Source organism: Erigeron canadensis, chromosome 6, assembly GCF_010389155.1.
Source record: "Erigeron canadensis isolate Cc75 chromosome 6, C_canadensis_v1, whole genome shotgun sequence".
In the NCBI taxonomy this organism is placed as follows: Eukaryota; Viridiplantae; Streptophyta; class Magnoliopsida; order Asterales; family Asteraceae; genus Erigeron; species Erigeron canadensis.
Genome location: NC_057766.1, coordinates 23,989,889 through 24,011,901, shown reverse-complemented (window position 1 = coordinate 24,011,901; position 22,013 = coordinate 23,989,889). Strand labels below are relative to the sequence as shown.

Below are 22,013 nucleotides of genomic sequence, written 5' to 3'. Positions count from 1 at the left end.
CTATAATTATCATGCATTAAGTGTGACTTTGAAAGCACGGACAGGGAAAAGGAATGAGAGCGAAATTTAAGGTACGATATAGCAATTCTTTTGTTTAGGGATATATGTATTAGTAGTAATAATAATAATTAGTACTAAAAAAAAGTAACTGCTCAGTGCCACCTCCTGCGGGTTTTGAGCCCCAATACCTTGACGGTATATGAGGGAGGTTAAGATGTGAGCAGACCTTACCTCTACCTAAGTAGAGAGACTGCTTCCAGTTTCTACCTAAATGGTAGAAAAGGCCCTCCAACCTTTGCATGGGATGAGGATCGAACCCATGACCTCTGTCTCTAGAGGTAAGAGTGTTTACCACTGATCCAACCATGCTGCTTTTTAATAATAATAATTAGTACTAGTAATACTAATTAAAGGAGCTATGCCATATTCATTAGTCCTCATATGTTTGAAACAATATATTTGACATAAGGAGTGTATGATGGCCAAACCATCAAAACTAGACACCGAAACCCCGAAAATCGACAGAATGAGGTGCTAATAGAGGGAGGTTACAAACTTACAATAACATTAAATCTTATGATACACGATAATAATCAATTACGTATATTAAAACATGTTTGTAATATATTAAGAACATCATGGGTATACTTTTTTTTTTTTTTTTTAATTATTGTTGAGTAAAGATTCCCTATTGTGATTATGGGCTTTAAAATATTTTGTCTTTGAACCGCATTATCATGAGGGGTTATATGTCCCTTTCTATAGAAAAATAGATAGGAGGTTATGTAGGTGATATCGCATGTGAAGAAAGCACTCCAACAAATTACTATTACTACTAGTTTTCATTGTGCCTTTTTGGGTTATCACTTATTTAAAATCTTTTGACACTTCTTGATGTTCAAAATACTTGGGTATCTATGTCTACGTAAAGAGTAACAGATTTAAGTAAATGGATTAAGAATATGTTTGACAAATGGGTTGTTGCTCACCCAATACGATTGTATGAGGTCAAAATTCACCCAACATGGTTATCCAGGGTGAACAAGAATTGGGGATTGGATGTAGTTGAAATTCCTAGGATAGTTAAATACATATGACAGCAAAATGTGATAAAGTTTAGTATATTTTTTTGCAATTTTAAGCAAAATGTATAACATTAGACAAATAGAGACAGAGAGAGAATGAGTGGGTCAGTTTGGTCACATGCAGCACCAAGTACTGTTTATTTGGTCATGGTCATAATCACATGTGCATTTGGTGTCATCTTCCACAATTATTTTTTGTTATATAAATGGCAATATTTGCATCAAAAACAACCTAACAGTGGTGGATAAACAAAATGGACTTTGATATGACTCAATGGGTGTCAACAACTCTGTACACAAAATAATACAAGAATCATCAAGGTCTTTTAAGCATAATTCTATGAAGCTGTAGACCAGCATAACTTTATTGATCCATTTTGTTGCATTTAGTTACAAACTACAATGCTTATGGTACATGGTCAACTGTTAATATGTACTCAACATGTAACCGAGTTCAAAAAATGGATGATCCAGACATGAAAACCTCTCTTTGAACACAATATTGACAGGAAACACGACGGCCCTCTTCAAGTCCGTCAATCATTGAGCATTTTAGTTTTGACCCTTCATGTGTCAGTGCCAGTGTAGAAACATCATCATCTTGAAGGTCACGCGACTAATCTCGGTTATATGAACGTTTCAGCTTTGATCTTCCACGAGTGTTAGTAAACGCTTACTTGTTTTTACTGCCACCAGCTAGGATACGTTGGATCTGCAGACCTCGGCTGAAAGCCTGGTTAAATAGCAGCCTGGTTTGGAAGTCAGAGACCATGGGGAACCATGCAAGTATAGCGACTGGGGTAAAAATTATGACCCCCACAAGGTACTCATATCCTCGGCCAAGTGCTTTCACTGATCCCCACATTCCTAACCCCTTCACGACGGGTCTGCATGCTTGTGCTATCTGCAAAAACAAAATAATCCCACTTCAGTCTATACCCTTGATCATTATTTTCATTTTTGGGTCTCATTTAAGAAGTATGATGAGATGAATACCAGGCGCACTAAAAGAATAATGAAGGGATGCAACTAAAACATTACCTGCAAGATTGCCCATCCGGTTGGAAAGAATGCAAGTAAGCTGGCAAAACAGTCACCGATGGTAAGACCAGAAAATTGAAACATCACCACTAGAAAGATTGTAAAGCCAATGAACAGAAATAGTTTAAGAAGCCGAAACATCAACTGGAAATCTGCACTGAACTTCTTTCTACCCATGGATACAATCTGCAAATTCAAATGTTTACATTACTTTCTAAGATATAACAAAAAATGGGAGTAAAATAATCAAGTCAATAATAAACTTTGACCATGTTTTAGCACTGACCTTCAAGATGGCTATAACTATAACGATTACAAACCAAGACAGTGCATAGACCTGTAATAATTGCAAGAAAACAAGTCAGTGTCGAATTTTCATTTGGAAATTTAGAGGGGAAAAAACTTATTTTGTTAGTACTTACCAAGATGCTTTTTTCATTTTGGATCACTTTTAGATGATACACAATACCGTATTGGTAGATAAAAAATCTGAGAGATAGAAGTACTTCCATTAGACGTCCGCTAAAACCAGTGGATTTGAGATGCTCCTGTTCCTCGCCCCACCAGGACTCCCAGCTCTTGGTAGCTGGAACACCAATACCTCCACGGTTATTGATCCATCTTGACCAATCATCCCAGTCCTCCACAATTTTCTGCCACTCAAATCCCGAGGGGTTGAAAAGGAAAGGAGCAAACAACCAAGAAGCCACTAAAAACCACATTGAGATGGTTAAGAACACATATACGCGACCATCTGAAAATGCTGAGCCATACGCATGATATGTAACCAGCAAAATCATCAGTTCCATCCCTTTAGTAAAATGGCTTTGTGAGTACATTCTATAATTTTCTGCAAACTTCTCATGTCTAACCACGAAACCACGCCCAGTGGCTCTGTATTTGGCCCCGCCGTGCAAAACTGTTCGGCCAAAATAATGTAGTTTTGTCCCAAGAGAGAAAGTAAAGAAGACAGCTGATAGTTGAAGGTTCATGATTATTAAGTCACCAAATGCTGTTCTGAATCCCCTTTCTAGTCCAATTTCCATTATCATGGGTAATGCCATTAAAAGACCAAGTTGAACTACAGATTGAGAAGCCATGGCTGCTTTCAGAGCTTTATCTCCTCTTAAGCTTGCCGATTTCATGATTGCCTTTTCTAATCCACTCAAAGCGAGGTATAGTCTTCCATATAAAAATGCATATACTGTAAGGACTACCATCTGTATATCATTAGCAAGATCTCAGTATTAGGTTGGAGAATTTCTAAACATTTTGTTATATAGATTATTTATCATAGTTTGTTATCAATGAAACTTACCATAGAGCTGACATAGAAGCCCGTTGTCGTATAGAAACAAGAAAGCATGCGGAAAAAATCAAAGCGGTGGCCTAATCTGTAGATATCCCGACTCAAGGTCTGCTCGCCATTACCACATGCCACTTTTGCTTCAAAAAGTGAGATTTGGTTAAGGCCGACGTCTCTCCCCTTCCCAACTTGTATATACTCGTGGTGAGTTATATTTCCACGTCTGAGTATTGAGTTGAATCCTACATGTAAACGAGCCTCCATCAGTTGTCAGATGAATATTTACTTTACGAATACACAAACGCACATACAAGTATGCACACACATATGATACACCTGCAAATATGTCCTCGCTCAGATTGACGCCCTTTGAAGCTTTGCTGATTCCACCTCGGGTGATGTGGAATATTCTATCAAAGACATCTGGATGCCCGTAATGAAACCGAACCCTGATGATGAAAAGCATGCATCTCAAGAAATTTACCTCCGGCAATCAAAAATTGGAAAGTATCTCATATAAGTAATACGTTACATGGTTAAGAAAAAGTGAAACATACTTTAAAGGCCTTGCAAGAACTCGTTGACCTATGGTGACAAAGCTTGATTCTTGATTTGACATAAACCAAGCCAATGAAGAAACACTGCAGGAAACTTATGGTAAGTAAAAACATATCATATATATAATTCTATTTACATTTAGAGCCTCATGAAGAACCAATGATCCCTTTAAGTTTTTATCAGACCTTCCTGTAAAGATATGCTCCCGGACACCCAAAATTGTTGGGGGTCTCACTCCATGATCCTCATTGAACTCTTCAAGAAGGTTCCTCATTTTGAAAGCTTCTTCCAAATAGTTGTCCTGAGACACAAGAAGTCGAAAGAAATTCAAAAAATTAAACAATCAACTATTTAAATGCTCAGAGGTGTAATGTAGACCTGATTCATGTCAATAGTCTGAAGAGCTTCCCCTCTTGTAAATATTATGGCGTGGTTCTGATTCTCAGGCTTGCCTTCTCCTATTTTTGGATTGCCAGGTAATCTTATCCTGTAAATTTCCTTCAAGAAGATAAAGAATGCTGCCAGCCAGTCAGCACTTCAATATTGACATCATGCTCTTCCAGAGACCAAGTGAATATGACTATTAGTGAGAAATATAAAATGCCAGTCACCTGATCAAGATTGTCTACAGCTTTAACTAACACCGAGTAGTAGACCTTCTGTGATTTTCCTCCTAATCTTTCCTCAACTTCATCAATGTATGCCACACGAAGAGACGGATTGCTGTACACCATAAATTGGAAGAAATCAGTTTTATTAATTTAGAGTACATCATTTGAAATCTTTATTGTTGATTAATACTTACTTAACCATCAAATTTAAAATGTCTGTTGCACGACGATCTCCACTGCGTTTCTGGTTACCATATATTTGACATGTGGCTACATACGTGAATTTCAGATCAGCAAGAGCCTCCAAATGAGCATACAAGGATCTCTGACTCTGCTCCGCTGATGGAATGTTGATAGCTTTATAGCCTTCTAGCATTTCTGCTCAGTTTGCATATAAAAGTTAGGGACATACATTGGATATAAAAGTTTAAATATTTAACTCACGATTGATGAAAGTTCCAGCAATTGATACTATACACAAATTAATTCAAGTACTTGGCTATCAGTGAAAGAGTTAGAATATTGTCAATATGGCAAATCAAGAAATATTATGAACGGGATTTTGGTGTTCAGAGTTAAGTGGTTCATGTAGCCTAAAATCAAAAGCACAAGTACTTTGCAGTGAGGACAACGGAGTCAGATATGATAATTGAAAGTTTCTGTGAACTTTAATGGTTGGACACTGGACAGAGTAAAATTATGTGTTACTTTTTCAACCTTGGAACCTGTGACACTATAACAATGATCATGTATAGGAACCTCAACTTTGAGTGACAAAGCCAAATGCTTTTCATCAGTATGTTCCAACCCTGCCGGTCTTTGTGAAGATCCAAACTCAGATATGGGTGTTTCCAAATAAAGGTAGAACATAACAGATTATGGCTAATCGAAAAAGGATCCCTGTTCAGGCCACCTAGAAGGAGTCAAGCTCTTGGCTCTCATGTACACAGCCTAACCAGTATTGTCGTGGCCATATTCTGACTCTTCCCTGGCCATTCCAAGGTGTTTACCCAGATACTGATCTCTAAATGAGACCTTACTGAGGTAGAACATAACAAATTGCTTTCCAAATAGTGTTCAAGAAAGAATTTAGACTATAGTCTGAAGATTTCATAGGGAATTTATTTTACTGGACAGAAGTATTATATATGTAGATGCTTAAGAGAAAAGTGATACACTAAAATATGAGAGATTACGTTTTTCATTAGCCAAGTCAAGGAAAGCCTGAAGCTTCAACGCCCTTCTGTAGTACATCATCCCTCTAACTGGAAAGCTAGCATATCGTTAGCAACCATAATAAATTTCACAAAGCATTCGAAGAAAAAAACTATTATCAAGTACTTGTTCTGCAAAGCGTCTGTCCTCTTAAGGAGACCCAGTGACGAAGCTGTAGAATGTTTTCATCACTATTTAAAGCTTCGGAGTCGTCTTTACAGTTAATGCGCTCTATGAAATTCTCCCATTCATCTGAAGAAAGTAAAATAATACGACTATTAAAGCATTTAAATGAATACAAAATAATTAGTACATATGAAAATGAACAAAAATAAGGTTGTTGAAACCTGGGAAGATCTTCCGAAGGTAAAATTTGATTGATATACCGTCTTCATTCTCCATATCAAGGTCACTTTTTGAATAAACTGTCTCTTCACTATAGTAAGGGGTCATGACACTGCAAATCCGGGCAAATATAATTGTACTATCTGACGAGTTTGACATTCAGTGAATTCATGTAAAACCAGCAAATGCAGTCTAGTTAATTTACATGAATAACGTATTCTTAAGAATAAAATATGTCGTGCATGTTACTTTCCAAATCAAAGTTTTAATTAGTGATCATTATATTCCCTTCTCCAATCAAGTAACAGACAAATAAAAGCCAACTTTTCTAGTGCAGAGGAACTTCTTAATCCATCTTCAATATTTTTCATGTAAATGCAGAAGCAATACAGGATCAATATTCTTGATTATCTATCACCTCATGTATATGACATACCAGAAAATATTGGACATTCTCCCAGTTAATAAGAGCTAAATGCATTGTCGATAATTTCAGTTTTATCACAAATTGGTGTTACCTAAATGATAACATTTTACGCACTCGAGGTGCACGTGGCATGTCCATGAACAATGAATTTGTAAAGAACATGATCCTGCGTCGTGCTTCAAGGTTTCTAGGCACATCCATGGCAGATTCCTTTACTGTGAGAAGGAGGTGCAGACGCTTTATCTGTGAAATGATAACAACTCTAAGGTGAAACTTGTCGCTTAAACTAAGATCAAAGTACTAGCTCACTTTTGTGCATAATGCCTACAATTAAAATACTAGCATGACCTGTTCTTCCCACTGGGAGGTAACTGGAGGAGGAAAGGCGATAGTAGGTTTTGAGTCCTCAGCCTTTTCAAAAAGCTGCCTTCCAGAGTCCTGTCCAAGTTCTGCCAATTCCCTGCGGTAAACAAATACTAATTATTATTTTATCTGTAGATCACATCAGAGGGCGCCCTACTGTATAATTTATAGCAATACTCAGGATGACCAACCGAACTTCATTGACCATCAGATCACGCGTGACTACTTCTAACATATCTTGAAGTAACAAAACTACAGTGTTGTGCTTGGATCCATCAGCATTTTTCTACAATATACAAAGTTTTTCATGACAAATGTGTTTACAAAGTTAACAAGGACTACCATCCTTTATTAAAAAAATGCTCACCAGCATTTCTACCAGCGTCACGAATTTGCCGAAGAGAATAGGTAGAGAAGTCATTCTAAAGTTGGTAACAAAGGTGCTTTTTGATATTTTACTTTCAACTTCTTTAATTATAATGCCAATAATCCTGTCAACATGAAAAAAAAATTGATGTTCCTAAATAGAATGCAAAGGGAACACTTATTGAGTTACTACAGAATATACTACTCAAAAAGAAATTGTATGAAATTGCATTTTTCTCATGCAAAGGAAAGATGTGAAAATTCCGAAGACCAAGTAACAGGTTGTATAAAGAACCTTTGCTCAGTTTGTCCAACAACCACAGCATTTAACACATGTTTAAATGTTTCATAGCATTCGATCACAGCACACTTCATGTATTCATCGGCACATATACGCTTCCAGAGGTCAGCATCTTTGTATTGAAACTGAGCTGCCATATCAAGCGCCACTGGGATCTAAAACGGGAAAGGAATTTAGACAAACGCCGCATTCAACAGATAGATAGCGATAATAAAGACTATACTAACCTTGCTAGCTAGCAAAAATGGGGGCCACTGAACTACTCTAAGACTAGGATCTGAAGAATACGGAACTAGCATCAGGTCCAGCTCCCTGTAATAGCAAACTACCAGCTTAAGTTTCAGATCCTTACTGATTAAAGGAGCCGACTGAAAGAATAAAAAACACAAATAAAATGTTAATCAAACATCCTTTCCTGTTACTTATGAGATCTTCCTCACGGAAACTACATATAACTTCATTCCACAACTGAGCAAATTTTGCAGCTTCGGTTCTCTTGTTAGGTGTAACCTGTTTGTGCGAAAATATAAGATTATTATGATCTATCATTTTCGAAAAATGTTCCTGAATATCAGATATACAATAACAAACATACCTCTACGAAATGCTTAGAAAAAGAAAACCCTTTTTTCTTAATTCTATCAGTGGGCACCAAATTTGCATTGAAGGCACCAGGTATGGACTGGAACCGAGACCTTAGCATGAGCAGAGTTCGTATCTGCGAGGATAAACATAAATGTTTACCATGGAGACAATCATACATGATAATTAACAGCATATTAAGATTCTACATGGTAGCAACCAAGAGCATTCTAATCACCATTTATATACCCAAATCCTCCATATATATATAAAAAAAAATTGATTCAGGCAGATATATTTTAAACCAAAGCAGTTATTTGCATATATATCAGTAACGTTTATAGTACTAGAGTAGAATATAGTTATATTGGAAGCTGTATTTCCACTCAACTAGAAGTCTCCACAAGGTGTGACTTAACACAAACTAATGTGTTTTAGCAGAAATGCTAGAAACATAAGAAAGAGTGAATGCAATACCTCTCCCAGCCGATCAAATGCTCCAATAACTCCACCACACAATGTTGAAAAAATCGCATACCATATTTGAGTGTCCATAAAGTAAACCTGAGCCATACAAGCCACATCACATCATACAAGTGAAAACTAAAAGAAGTTAATAACAAAGAAGAGAAGTTAATAACTAAAAGAAGTTAATAACCGAGTCTAGAAAATACAAAAAATCAAAGCAAATAAGACAGTTTAACACACCAATAGAACGGGTGTCCATAGTGCAGCAATAGCTCCAATGTTGTTTTTAGCTGCAAAGGACTATAAATTTGAAATCCAGAAAGATGGAAGAAAAGCAAAGCATAAAGTTCATAACATACCGTGAGGGAAGAACTCATGCCAAGCATACTGAACTTGGCGAATTCTCATAATATCTTTGGTTGGCTCAACTAATGGTTTTATCTACGGATGAGTAGAAAGATAATTGCTCAAATAATGATACCGTTTAAAAGAATCACAGATTTAGGAAGAGTGCAGATACCTGAATAAAAAAGCTAAAAGCAAATTTTGAGCATAGAAGAGCTACCCAAAAGAGAGTATATCTGTGATAATAGTTAAGTTATCAACAAAGTTTAGATAACTTCCTCACAAATCCTAGGAAGTAAAAAAAAAAATATGTACGTACTTTATAAGGGCAAACTGATTTTCATGCATTCCTCTCCCCACATATATCCTGGGCTGCAGGAAGACAGACAGAAGAACATTAATACATATTACTCTGTCATACTTCATGACAAACAACAGAAAACTCTGTATCAATAAATAGCCTTTCAAGTATGAAGGACCACATGACATTGATATTTGATAACTTCAGAAGAGATATAATCTAAAAGATTTTCTAGCTAGTTGCTTAGGTAAACTTATCTGTAAACGTCTGTCTAAGTTGGAAAGATCAACATGGGATGATAATATCTCGGGTGTACTCGCATCTTACAAGAACTATATTCGTATTGAGTGAGGTGGTGATTTAAAAACATCCAAGGTTGGGATGCTCATATAAGAAAGAATGACAAGTATTGTAGAAAGTTTTGCTTCTTGTGACTGCTTTGGTTATGCCACATACACGGTCATTAAGTACAATATAGGCAAGTTATGCACTCTATTTCAGAAAACTTGCAACATACTTGTGACAATGACTTGCTATATACATTTTGAATTCTATAATCTATACCACAAATACTTCTAATAAATCAAGAGTAAAAAAATTGGAAAGTCAACAAGAATAATAGACAAAATGTTATACCTGTGACCACCATAAAAAAAATCTTACGATAAGCCAATCAGAATTCTCAATCCAACGTCGAAGCATAGGGAATATGAACAAAACTGCTGAGAGTAAATTTGGAAGCAAATATATAGCCACGGCCATAAGATATACCGGAGGGATGCCTTTCAGTTTATCAAGAAATGAAACATAGTTTTTGAGTTGCCCAAAGAGTAATGCATTTGGGTCAGCTTGTTGTGCATAACATAGTGGGAGAACAATGGACCATCCAAAGCTAACAACAATCTTCAGAAACAGCCTCATTAAATCAGTGAACCTCGATCGGCGATAGCCAGGGGGATTCAGAATTATGTCCAGGATACCTAAAAGCCAATCAAAACACCCAGTTAATAAATAGAGAAGAACTGTATTCCGAAGTACGTTTCATGATAAATATAATCATTATCCCAAATTTAGCCTTTCAAAAGAAAAGTTTAGTATCCAGATTCTAAATTCTATAATTGGATATAATTATGAAGAATAATTGATAGAATTATAGGCATTTATTCTTCGAAGGGAGTTTAAAAGGGCTTTATATTATACATTATTCCTTAAATCTTCTAAGCAGGATCTAACTTCCAAGCAAGGCTATTTCAAAAGTCTAGTTGAAATATATTTAAATGGACAATCTGCATTTCTCACATATGACAGTTAACAGATTCTGCAGTTTACATGATCATGAGTGCATTGTCTGATAGAAGTGTTGGTGCATTAGACAAACCAGAATTGAAATTTGGGTTAGCCATCTGATGTGTGCCTTATTGACCAAAATAAATTGAACTAATTATACCATCCAGAATGATTGGATGGAAATTAAATGGAGAAAGATTTCTGGTATATCAATAAAATGTTACAGACAGTACTAAATTAGCACTGCTTTTACAGGATGTGACTAACCATGCCAAATCTAAGTATCTAATCTAACTTAACCTATTTCTATCTTCTAAGACCATTATAGATGCAACATGAGAATTACCATTATCCCAAGAAAAACATAGCTACAATCTTTAAAACAGAAATTTTGGGGAAAAGAAGAGACCAAAACTAGATCATAGAAATAAGTAACATCAACAGAAATGTCAAGCAACTTATCTAGGAAGTCACGGAAAAGCAGGAAAGCTTCTCCTCCCCAACTTTCTTAGAGACGATTGTTCTATTGACTAACATAGTTTCTAACTTTGTCTACAAAACCCCCTAAGACTGCAGTCTGCATTTAAAAACTCGTAGGACCACAAAAGTCCCTGCAACTTTCTAACGAATTGAGGAGTGAACGATGTGAAAGTTCATACCTCACATTTTAAGTGCATGTACGACATCCAAAAGACATCTGGTAGTTCTAAATGGTGTACCCTGAACTGAAAAATCTAGGGCATGCACATGGCATGAGATTAACATGCCGCAGAAACCATAAGTGATAACATGATATCTTCATGGCACACATATGACCAGAAAATGTACAAAAAGAAACATAGCAAGGCATATATAGAGTAAATATCTGCATCAAAGTATAACTGATATGATAATCTGAAAGACCGTTTCATGCATTGTAGGTTGGCTGCAAAAAAATTTTCCACATGCCAACTTAAACAGGAAGCTCTACTAATTTTCATTATATAAGATTATGTTTTTGGGTGCATTTGATATCGCATGAAGAGAAATCCAAATACGTTCTCTCGTTATTAATGTAGTAAATAATAGAAGTGTTGATCTGGGGTAAAGGATAACCATTGATCAAAAAAACAGGAGAACATACTTTGAACAAAACGGATAACTGCTGCTGTAATGAAAATACTGGATATCTTATACAAGACATGCTTGTCAAAGATCTCTAACACTGAAGTATTATCCCATGCAATAATAAGCAAAACCTGCAATTTGTTAAAGGTTACACAAGAAAATTTGCAGAGAGAATTTTTGTGTCATCTGTTTCTTACTTGCAAAACTAGTATAAGAAATGTCCACAATCGATCAAAACTTCTAAAGTTATGCCAAAATGATCTTGTCTCAACAAAAAACGACTTTCGCATGCTCACAGTTTGCTGACGGGATGGTATTTTCCCCTGACATCATATGTTTATGAATAAAAAATGACATCATTCACTCATTCAAAAACGACCAGCATCTAGATAGATAGAGGTAAACCTTTGCAATATTACGGGTTGATTTGAAAAATTCACCATCATTACGCATAGGCCAACCCAAAGAAAAACAGTTAGGTGACCTACAAAATGGAGATAAATTTCTTAAAAGATAATTTGAGGTTTAAGACAACTAATTATCTCACTAAGTGATTTGCAAAACCTCACCAGAAATATTCATTAAGATCATCATAATTACACCAGTCCGAGTAAGGTGCCTTTCCATTTCTGCTCCTCTTGGTTTCCTGGTCTATGACTTGATAAAGTGGATATATAACTTTGCGAAGGAATGCTTCTTCATCTCCACCATAAGAAGGCTTCATATTTTCTCCAGTCACAGCCCTAACATTTCCAGTTAACAAGCCATACAATTCATATGCCATCTGAACAAATAGCACGACATGGTTAGGCAAAGAAAACACATTATTTGATCTAACGTATACACTACATATTGTTGAAAAATTGTGACAGAGAAAATGGAATACTTACATTGTGAAAGATGTAGCACAAACACTCTGGCATAAAACGTACGTTCGCTGCTTCACCCCATATAAGAAGATAAAGGCCCAGATAAAGTAGCTTTCTCTGTTGAACATCTTGTTTTTCTTTAGGGAGTCTACATAGCATAAGCATACGTAACTCTAACTTATAAAGCGTATAACAATTATAACCGTTAACTGTTGGTTCTGTACTACTCACATTAAGTTGTGTTTCTTTCCTAAGAACTTGCACCAGGTTTTGTAATTTTTGAAAAGCTTTGTGAAAACTCCATCAACAGCTCGATCATCAAGCTGCATTTAGAGGTTAATTCATCGAACATGAGCAGTTGTCTTGAAAAACAAAATAAGAAAGGAATACACACGAACTAAAGCGTTAAGATAATAAAGATCCAAATAAGACATTGTAAAAAAAAAAGTGATTAACTGATCAAAACTAAGCTTTTCTATATTAAGTGCATGCCTTGTCAGCAGAATCGGGCTTAGGCAAAAGCCTTGCTTGAGGATGAGCTAATTGCAAGATTAAATGCTCCCTCTGGTTTCTGACATTGTCTCTCTGCAAATACATATGTTAAAAAGATAAACTAAATAAAGAATGCAAGTATACAAAAGATTGATCAGCAGAGCCTACATGCCTGAAACCCGAACGTTTCCTTCAGCCAATCAAGAAGATCCAGCTGTCCTGATCCCGGTTGCTGTGGATCAGCTGAGGTTGGCATATTCAATCCATCCGTGTTCCTAAGAGCAGACACTGCTGCCTTAATCTAAGTTCATATAATGCAAATTATAATCAAAACTTTAGTAACATAACCATTTTATAAATAAAAATAAAAAAGACAGCGAATGAAATAAACAGTAGCAGTGAGATTACTTCATCAAACTGCATAATACATTGGGACTCTCCAGCAGAATCAAGGGGCAAAATGTTATAAGGCGCGTATTGAACTTGCTTGGCTTCGACATCCTTAGCCGATTCAATAATCTAAAGTAACAAAAACATATATCTAAGGCATTATATCGATCACATAACAAAAGCTACTTAACTCGAAGGAAACACAAAAAAAAACTCAGACTGACTAATTAATAAGTAAACAAACTAACATCAGCAGGAACTTCTTCAACTTTTTTGGACTTCTTGTTAACCGAACACAGAACATCAAACAACACTCCTGCCACTTGATATGCTTTCCCAAGTTGAGCTCTAATTATATAAATAATTAACATTGAGAAATGAACTACATTATAATATTGAAGTGATATATACATAATGATGATAATAATACATACATATACCTATCGGTCTTATCGGCTTGATCGAGGGCCATGACATATTTTTCATAATATTGTTTGTAAAAGCTTTCGATTTCGCGAGCATCTGTTTTCTTAGTACGAGCTGCAAGACTTGCTTCATTTTCCTGATCATTTTTGAATTATTTTTATTAGGGTTTAAATAGGAAAAATACATACATGCATTGATACATACATATTTACAAAATGGAAGTTTGTTTGGGGAGTGCAAAATTATAATAAAAAGTGGAATTTAATTCTGAATATAAACCAAAAAACTGCAGAAATTGTAATGTCAGTTTCTTTTAGTGTTGAGCTTTTCTGTCAATTAGATAGAAATTTTTTTTTTTAATCTAAATTCAATTGTTAATTTGTACTCCCTTTCATTACTGTTATGTTAGTTTGTGAACACAAATAAACAACGAACGAATAACCGAAGCATTATGATATTAACTATACCAGGGAATAATCACGCAATTGGGTGGTGGTGGAGGGGACAGATTAGTGGTGGCGCCGTGGCGGTGATGACGGTAGTGGTGGTGGCGGACTTAAAAGTGGTGGCGGGAGATAGTGGGGAAAGGAGGATAAAAAATATTATAAAGAATGTTAAAGTGAAAATATTACTCGTATTAATTTTAAAATATTAATTAATTTTCAACGTTTATAAAGAAAAAAGTCATGAAATTGTTTGCTAAATAGTGAGGTAAAGAGGATAAACATGTTATAAAGAATGTTAATTGAAAATATTATTAATTTTGAAATATTATTTGTTTTCAATGTTTACAAAGAAAAAAGTCATGAAATTGTTTGCTAAGAGCCACATTAAATAATTGTATCTTATGATAAAATTCAAATGTGCACTTTTCATATTAAAACATACAATTTTTTTTATACATTTTAAGTGTAACCTTAAAAGCTTAATTTAGCATTTTGCAATTTTTATAATGGTATGCCGCGTGGAAACATAAAAATTTGTTATTGGTCTTATAAAATTTGGATTAAATTGTTATTGGTCTTATAAAATTTGGATTAAATCTTTATAATACTATTTAATTTAAATCTTTAAATTCAAGGTATTAAATCTTTATAATGATGGCGAATTTAAGGTATTAACTTTTTGAATAGATGTCTTTTATTCAAAAATTCAAAGTATTTAGAATTTGAATAAAAATTGATAGACAAGTCTTTTATTAAATCTTTTATTCAAATGAGATATATAAAGATTTAAAAGTTTTTTATTATGTCTTCTTGATCATAACAGATTTAAAGGTTTTAATAATATAAATTTTATTATCTATTTAGTAATTATTTAAGTTATTAATTACTAGCACATTACCCGCGCAATGTGACGGTGATCGTGGTGGCGATGATGTAGTGTGGCGGCGACTGTTGGTGGTAGATGAAACGTCGAGTGGTGTAAATAGTTGATGTAAAGGGTTAGTGGAGATATTTTAAAAGACAAATGATTAATAGAATCATTATTATTAAGGAGGTAGTGTAGGTAAAAAATATTTTAAGGGATGTAAGTGATAATATTACATGTTTTTCAAGAGCTATTTTTTTTATAATATAGTATAGATTAAAATATAGAAATATTGATTATTTTAATTTATTAACTCAATCTCCAAAAGACCAATAATTTTTTTAAAAAACTTTTGCCCCTAAAATCTTTAATCTATACTTTAAATTAATCATATCTAACAAATTAAGTTAAATGGAGTGGTTAGTCATCCATGTATTGTTTGGGCTTAATGTGAGTCTATGAAGTGTGGACATTAAGGTTATTGGAGGGGGAGGGGGAGGGTTACGTGTTGCTTTAGCTTGAGTTTGTGGAGGCTAGATTTGTAGCGAAAATGAAAAAAAATTGACAAATAAAATTAGATAGTTACTAAATTTGGTTTTGATGTTTTCTAATGTAACTCATGCATTTCTTCCTTTATATGCTATTTTAAAAGTTGGAGTGACTCATTACCTGCTCTAAACGTTGAAGGAGAGATGTCTTGAACTGTCGAACACCACGACCACTTGAGCTTTGATCCAAGCTTTGCGCTTTCTCATATGCATAAACTCGACCTATATATTGGAAAAAAGATTGAAATATACTTAATTGGTGTGTTTTATATATAATTAAGCAAAACCATAATCATAATTAAGTTTGTGAGTTTGAGTCAATTAATTATATTGAACGTGATCAAATTATAAAATAAGGTTAAGTACATACATAGATAAGCAACTCTAGGTTGATCACGTTGAATCTCGTTGGCAACACGAAGGACAGGAGCAATTTGTTGTAAAGATGATGGAACGACTTCCGTATCAAACACTTCTGAACTAAACGTCATTGACGCAACACTTTGTGATGCCCACCTCGTCAACCCTGGTGGCCCCGAATCAGTAGATTGCGACTCCATTCTCAACTTGATCTTGTCCTCTGTTCTTTACTTTTTTTTGTTCTAATCTCATTCACTACTTAGTTCTTACACTATGTATATTCACATTTTACATACCTATATATTCATGATTTCATGCTACACACACATTATACAAAATCGATAATTAACTCACCTTATTAATAATGAAAATTATCAATATGTTATGTATTCGATGCTAGTCGTGTTTCGATTATTGAAAATTTTAGTTAGAATTTGAAGAGATGGAGATCGAGTGAAGTGAGAAATGTAAAATTAAGTAATAGCGAAGTAAGTGGAGTATAGTGAGGACTCGTGCTATTTTGGGAGATGTTTGTGGAACAAGGTTTTAGGGGGACCTTTCATGGACGTATGGTTGAAATTATCATTATATATATATATATATATACTTACATTTTCTTTGCTTTTGTATATATTGTAACTTTAAAAGACATGGAATTTCATCTACATTCTCTGTATTATTTGATTTTACTAATGGAGTTTTCACGTTGTATTTATAACCTTTCCATTGAAGTGAACACTACGAGAGTGTAACTTGACCCTCTAACAATCCTTTTAATTTTTCCGTCTTCAGCCTAAATATATATTAATACTCTCAATGAAATAACTATAACATAAATGTAACACCCGCGGTTTAGATTTGTTAACATTTTTGTGATTTGGATGCAAATGCGACTAACTTTCTTAGCGGGAATCAATAATCGAAATCATTGTGAACACTTATTTAAGGAAACTATTTGTGTTGCTTAATATGGAGCAAAAATATGGTGTCGGAAGTTGAACACTCGAATTATTAAGAATATAGTTTTTGAAAATGGTCAACTATTAAATGTTCAAGGATAATAGTAATAATAGTAATAATAATGAAATTATTAAAATTTAAAGAACACTAAAAAATCCTCCATGTCTTTCCCCTCCTCTATATAAACCCATAAGAAACTCTCAAATGGGAGAAAGCCCAAAAACGCAACACTCAAATCACAAAATATCCTCTAAAATACTCTCAAATCTCACAAGAACACGCAAATGTATGTTTGTCTACAAATCATTTTTTTCACTTGTATTTTATAAAACTAGCAATAAAACATCAATATATTCATCATCCATTCCATATTCTTGAGTCAAAGTACAAAACTTTTGTAGTTTATTTTCTTATAAAGTTTGTGATTTTAACTCGATCTACAAAGTTTTCATTGTCAAGTTACTTTTTACTACCAAAAGTTGTAAATGCATCTATTTTATCTATATCCAAAGTTGTTTGTGTTTCGTAAACAAAGTGTCCATCTTTTTGATGATTTAGTAACTCTTCTCAAACTTTCTTACCAAATGGGTCACGTACTTATAGTTCGTTTTAGAGTCCGAAAGCTTAATATTGTTTTTCTATACTAATAAGGAATGTAAAAGTATAATCTGATTTTAAAAACTAACAATTTTAAAGATAAACGTTTTGATAATTCTTATGGAAGAACAAACAAATCTGGTCAAAAATACTCAAATCTGGAAAACACTCAAATCGTTAGAAACTCTCAAATTGACATGAACACTCAAATCGTCAAAAACTCTCAAATCCTCAAAAACACTCAAACGCTCAGAAACACTAAAATGCCGAGAAACACTCAAATTGGGCTCTCAAATGGTCAAAACTCTCAAAATAGTCCAACACATAAAGCCGGTGAACCTTAGTCAAACCTCATAAACTCAGAGACTTGTTGATACTTGTGGATACTCAAATCGCCTTTATTACCGGTTTATCTATCAGACAAGTGTCAGGTGAGTTTCGTAGTCCCCTTTTTACATGTTTTTGTTTTGGGGCTGAAAGGATACAAACTGTTTTTCTGATAACTGTATCTATTGGAAAATATGTTATGATGATATTGTGGCAACCTATATTGACTACATATGTGAATACATATATTTGATACACTTATGGTTACTAATTTTGGATACATATTTGGCTACTCATTTTTGATATGTACTTGGTAAACTATTTTGGATACATATTTGATTATATATTTCGAATACATATTTGCTTACTTTATTGATACATTTGGATGCATTATTTGAGTACAGCTGGTTGTTGAACCGTAAGTCACTTTCTATTGTTAAGCATGGCTGGTTTTTGAACCGTAATTCCTTTTCTATTTGAGTACGACTGGTTGTTGAACCGTAAGTCCCTTCCTATTGTTGAGCACAACTTGTTGTTGAACCGTAAGTCCCTTCCTAGTAAACCTGAGCCTGGTACCATAAGTGCTGTAAACCTTGTGTAGATCTTGGTAATCCAGGATACATTGGCAACCTTGAGTAAACATTTGAATGCATCAAGTTAACGTGATAACCAACTAAACAAACCTACGAACTCACCAACCTTTTGTTGACGTTTTTAAGTATCCTTTCAGGTGCACAGGTTGGAGGTGGCTGTAGAGAGTAGCATGAAGCCTTTATAGCAGACTTTGGACTCTAAGATTTCTTATTGCTGCTATGTTATCTTATGTTCTCTTTTATGTTAGTATGACATTATGCCTAACCTTTGATCCCCTGTGTGGAAGTTGGATTATGCTTTATTTGTGTTTGGATTTATGTTGAATGCTTGTGTTAATCTATGCTAAGGATTTCAATATTTTCTGGAATCATTTAGTTTTCCTTTGTGATATCCATGACGCGTGTGTTATGCGTTGAATCCCGAGTTTTTCGTCTTAGTCGGGGTGTGACAATAAACCTCTTAACCCATAAAATAACTAGACCACCTTAATTTACATTGAAAAACTTTACACTAATAATCACCCCACCACCGCCGCACCATCGCTTCCGTTATCACTGGTTGTCGCCACCACCATACCATCGTCACCGCTACTATCATTGTTGTTGCATAACTTTGACATACCTCTATTGTTATACTAGTCTAAAATATTTTAACTTTTAATCCAGCTAATAATTTTAACTTCCAATATCCTCCTAAAGCATAGCCACTCTAAATTGATAGTGAAATAAATATTAGGCTAAGTGCATAAATACTTTTTTAACGAACCAATACACTAAGTCTCTAAATGGATGTTTAGCTAATGTTTCTTACATAAACTCACGGACACATTTTGCATCCATTTCATTTTAGCAAGCAAACTATTTTTTTTATTCAATGGATAAAATGGAGGATCTTAAAGGTTATATCGACGGGGTTGTTTAATAACCATATTTGTTTTCAAACGAAATACTGTTAAGCAAAAAAACAAGGGCGAGCCCCCTTGGGCCCTAAAAAAGATCCGCCCCTAATATCTATTAACCTAATTAATTAGGATATGAATATAAATGAACAAAACAAAATTAGATGATAAAAATAGTAATAATAAATTGATATGGATATTCGATCCATCTCCATCCTCGTTCCTATAGTATTTTTTCTGTAAATACTTCTTATATCTTTAATTCTTCAACCTTTTGATTCATTTTTGTCGATCTTATCCCTTAAACCATTTTCATCTTATCCTTTAAACTTATTAATCTTTTTAAATTTAAAATCTTACATATTAAGTGTTATTGTATCTTTTTTTAATAACTTTGCTACTATATATTTGGATTATGAGTCTTACCTTTGTCGTTATCATAGTTTATGTATATAGCCATAAGAAATTTACTAGATTTAAACAAAATATGTATTTTTTAAGGAAATCGGATCATTGTCAAATTCACCATCCTATAATTTAATAAAGGTTTTAATAATATTCAAAACCTAGAGACTAATGATCTAAATGTAATGTCTTGTTTTTAAAAAAAAAAACAAACAAAGATTACTTTTACTTATCCAATTAGATTAAAGATAAACGGTTAACTAAAAGACTATAATAAATACAATATTTTATGTTGATAGCATTCGTGACAAAGATGCTAATGAGACACGTACATATCATCTGGTAAACGTTTGGAACTGTGTGGAAGCTATTGTAGGTTTTAAGTTAGATTTTTGGGTTAATTACACGGATGGTACCTGAGTTGTGTTCGAAATTGCATTTTTCATACCTCAAAGAATTTAATTACGCGAGACATACCCAGAGTTGGCAAAAATGCACACCCACCATACCTCCGGCTAACGGACTCAAACGGATCGTTAATTTTAGACACGTGAGAATCATGTGCGAGGGTATAAACGTAATTGACCACCCAGGTACCTGCGTCCTTTGTTTTTTTCCCCTTTTTATACCCAATAAACCTAAAATATATTCATTTCATACCTAATCTTAAAAAAAAACCCTAAAATTGCTCCCTCTCTTTTCCATCTCCATGTCGGGCTCCGGTTGGGTAATCCGGCCAAATGATGCCGATGATTATGATCTTGCTACATTATATGGTAAGAAACCCAGATTTAATTTTGTTTTTTTTTTCTCTGAACCCTAATTAATAAAAATAACTATTAATACTTTTAATTATTTTTTCAGAGGGGAAACCTACAATGCTGTCGTTGAAGTTTTATCATGGGGGTCAAATGAAAGTTGAAGATGGTAGAACCTTTTATGTTGGTAAGAAAACTTATGTTGACCACGTGGACTGCAAAACTTTTTCATTGCTTGAACTGCAACCCATTATGACACAATTAGGTTACACTGAAGCTAGTATTAAGTCTTTTGAATTTGGGAGGCCTTACTGTTCTTATCAGTTAGGAACCATTTCGGTTTCTACTGATGAAGATGTAGACAAGTTGTTTATGTACACTAATGGTGCTTCTAAATTCCTGAATGTATATGTTGAGCATAACCTTGATGCACTTAGGTCACCCAAAATGACTAAGCGTACTGCCAGGAAATCTGTAAGGGCCATTAACAAGGATTTAGCTAGGAAATTATTCATTGAGGGTAATGTGGAAACCACTGAAGGTAATGGGGAAACCACTGATAATGTTGTGAATGATGTTCAAGATAATATGGAAACCACTGATAATGTTGTGAATGATTTTGATGATAATAATGAAACAACTGATTATGTTGAGGTTAATGAAGAGCAAGATAAACTAGATGATGGGGTGGAATTGGTAGACAAGGATAATGTTGTGAATGATGTTCAAGTTGACATGGGTGATTATTCACTAAATTTTGATAACCAGATGAACAATGCTTTAAACATGTTGAATAATCAGATCAATAATGGTGAGGATGATGAGTTAGAAGTGATTGACAATGACTACTTTTATAGTGGAAGTGATTCTGGTGGTGATGAGAAAGAGAGAATGGAGGCTAGGAGGTTGAGGAAGTTTAGAACGCAGCAACAGACAAGTGCTGCAGATAATGCTCCTTTCTATTTAACTCAAACATTTGGGGATTCTTCAGAAGTTAAACAATTATTAAGGAATTATGCAGTTGAAAGTAGAAGGAAAATTAAGTTGATATTCAATGATCAAAGGAGGGTAAGGGCAATATGTGAAGGAGTTGTACCATCTGCAACTTTTGGGCCTAATGAAGTTGGGCCTACTGATAAAGGGAAAAGGGCTATTGGGCCTACTGAAGTTGGGCCTACTGATGAAGGGAAAAGCCTGTTGATCCATGTGACCAGGAAAACCCTAAGGCATCCACTTGCAATAAACAAGTGTGTCCTTGGGTGTTGCATTGCAGTAAATTACCAGACCAAAAAACATGGATGGTCAAGACTTTCAAGAAAAAACATACATGTTTACAATCCAGGGAGATAAAGGCATGTACATCAACTTAT

General features: G+C 34.4%; 1 protein-coding gene across 1 annotated transcript; it reads right to left on the bottom strand.

The window, feature by feature from the left end:
• Positions 1-1,421: 1,421 nt before the first annotated feature.
• Positions 1,422-16,362, bottom strand: LOC122602733 (callose synthase 5-like). The gene is made up of 41 exons (XM_043775322.1): positions 16,115-16,362; positions 15,866-15,966; positions 13,900-14,021; positions 13,708-13,807; positions 13,478-13,588; positions 13,242-13,370; positions 13,070-13,162; positions 12,809-12,900; positions 12,599-12,725; positions 12,278-12,492; positions 12,114-12,192; positions 11,906-12,031; positions 11,725-11,839; positions 9,951-10,294; positions 9,333-9,385; positions 9,189-9,249; positions 9,028-9,109; positions 8,909-8,958; positions 8,678-8,764; positions 8,214-8,336; positions 8,026-8,128; positions 7,846-7,943; positions 7,613-7,773; positions 7,319-7,442; positions 7,143-7,237; positions 6,937-7,048; positions 6,680-6,831; positions 6,164-6,273; positions 5,943-6,068; positions 5,798-5,866; positions 4,796-4,979; positions 4,602-4,713; positions 4,369-4,488; positions 4,176-4,291; positions 3,990-4,073; positions 3,769-3,881; positions 3,445-3,674; positions 2,549-3,346; positions 2,413-2,463; positions 2,127-2,312; positions 1,422-1,989 (listed from the first exon to the last, which is right to left on the bottom strand). The coding sequence occupies exons 1-41, from the start codon at positions 16,302-16,304 to the stop codon at positions 1,759-1,761; spliced, it is 5,775 nt and encodes a 1,924-aa protein (XP_043631257.1). The 5' UTR covers positions 16,305-16,362; the 3' UTR covers positions 1,422-1,758.
• Between the last annotated feature and the right edge of the window lie 5,651 nt (positions 16,363-22,013).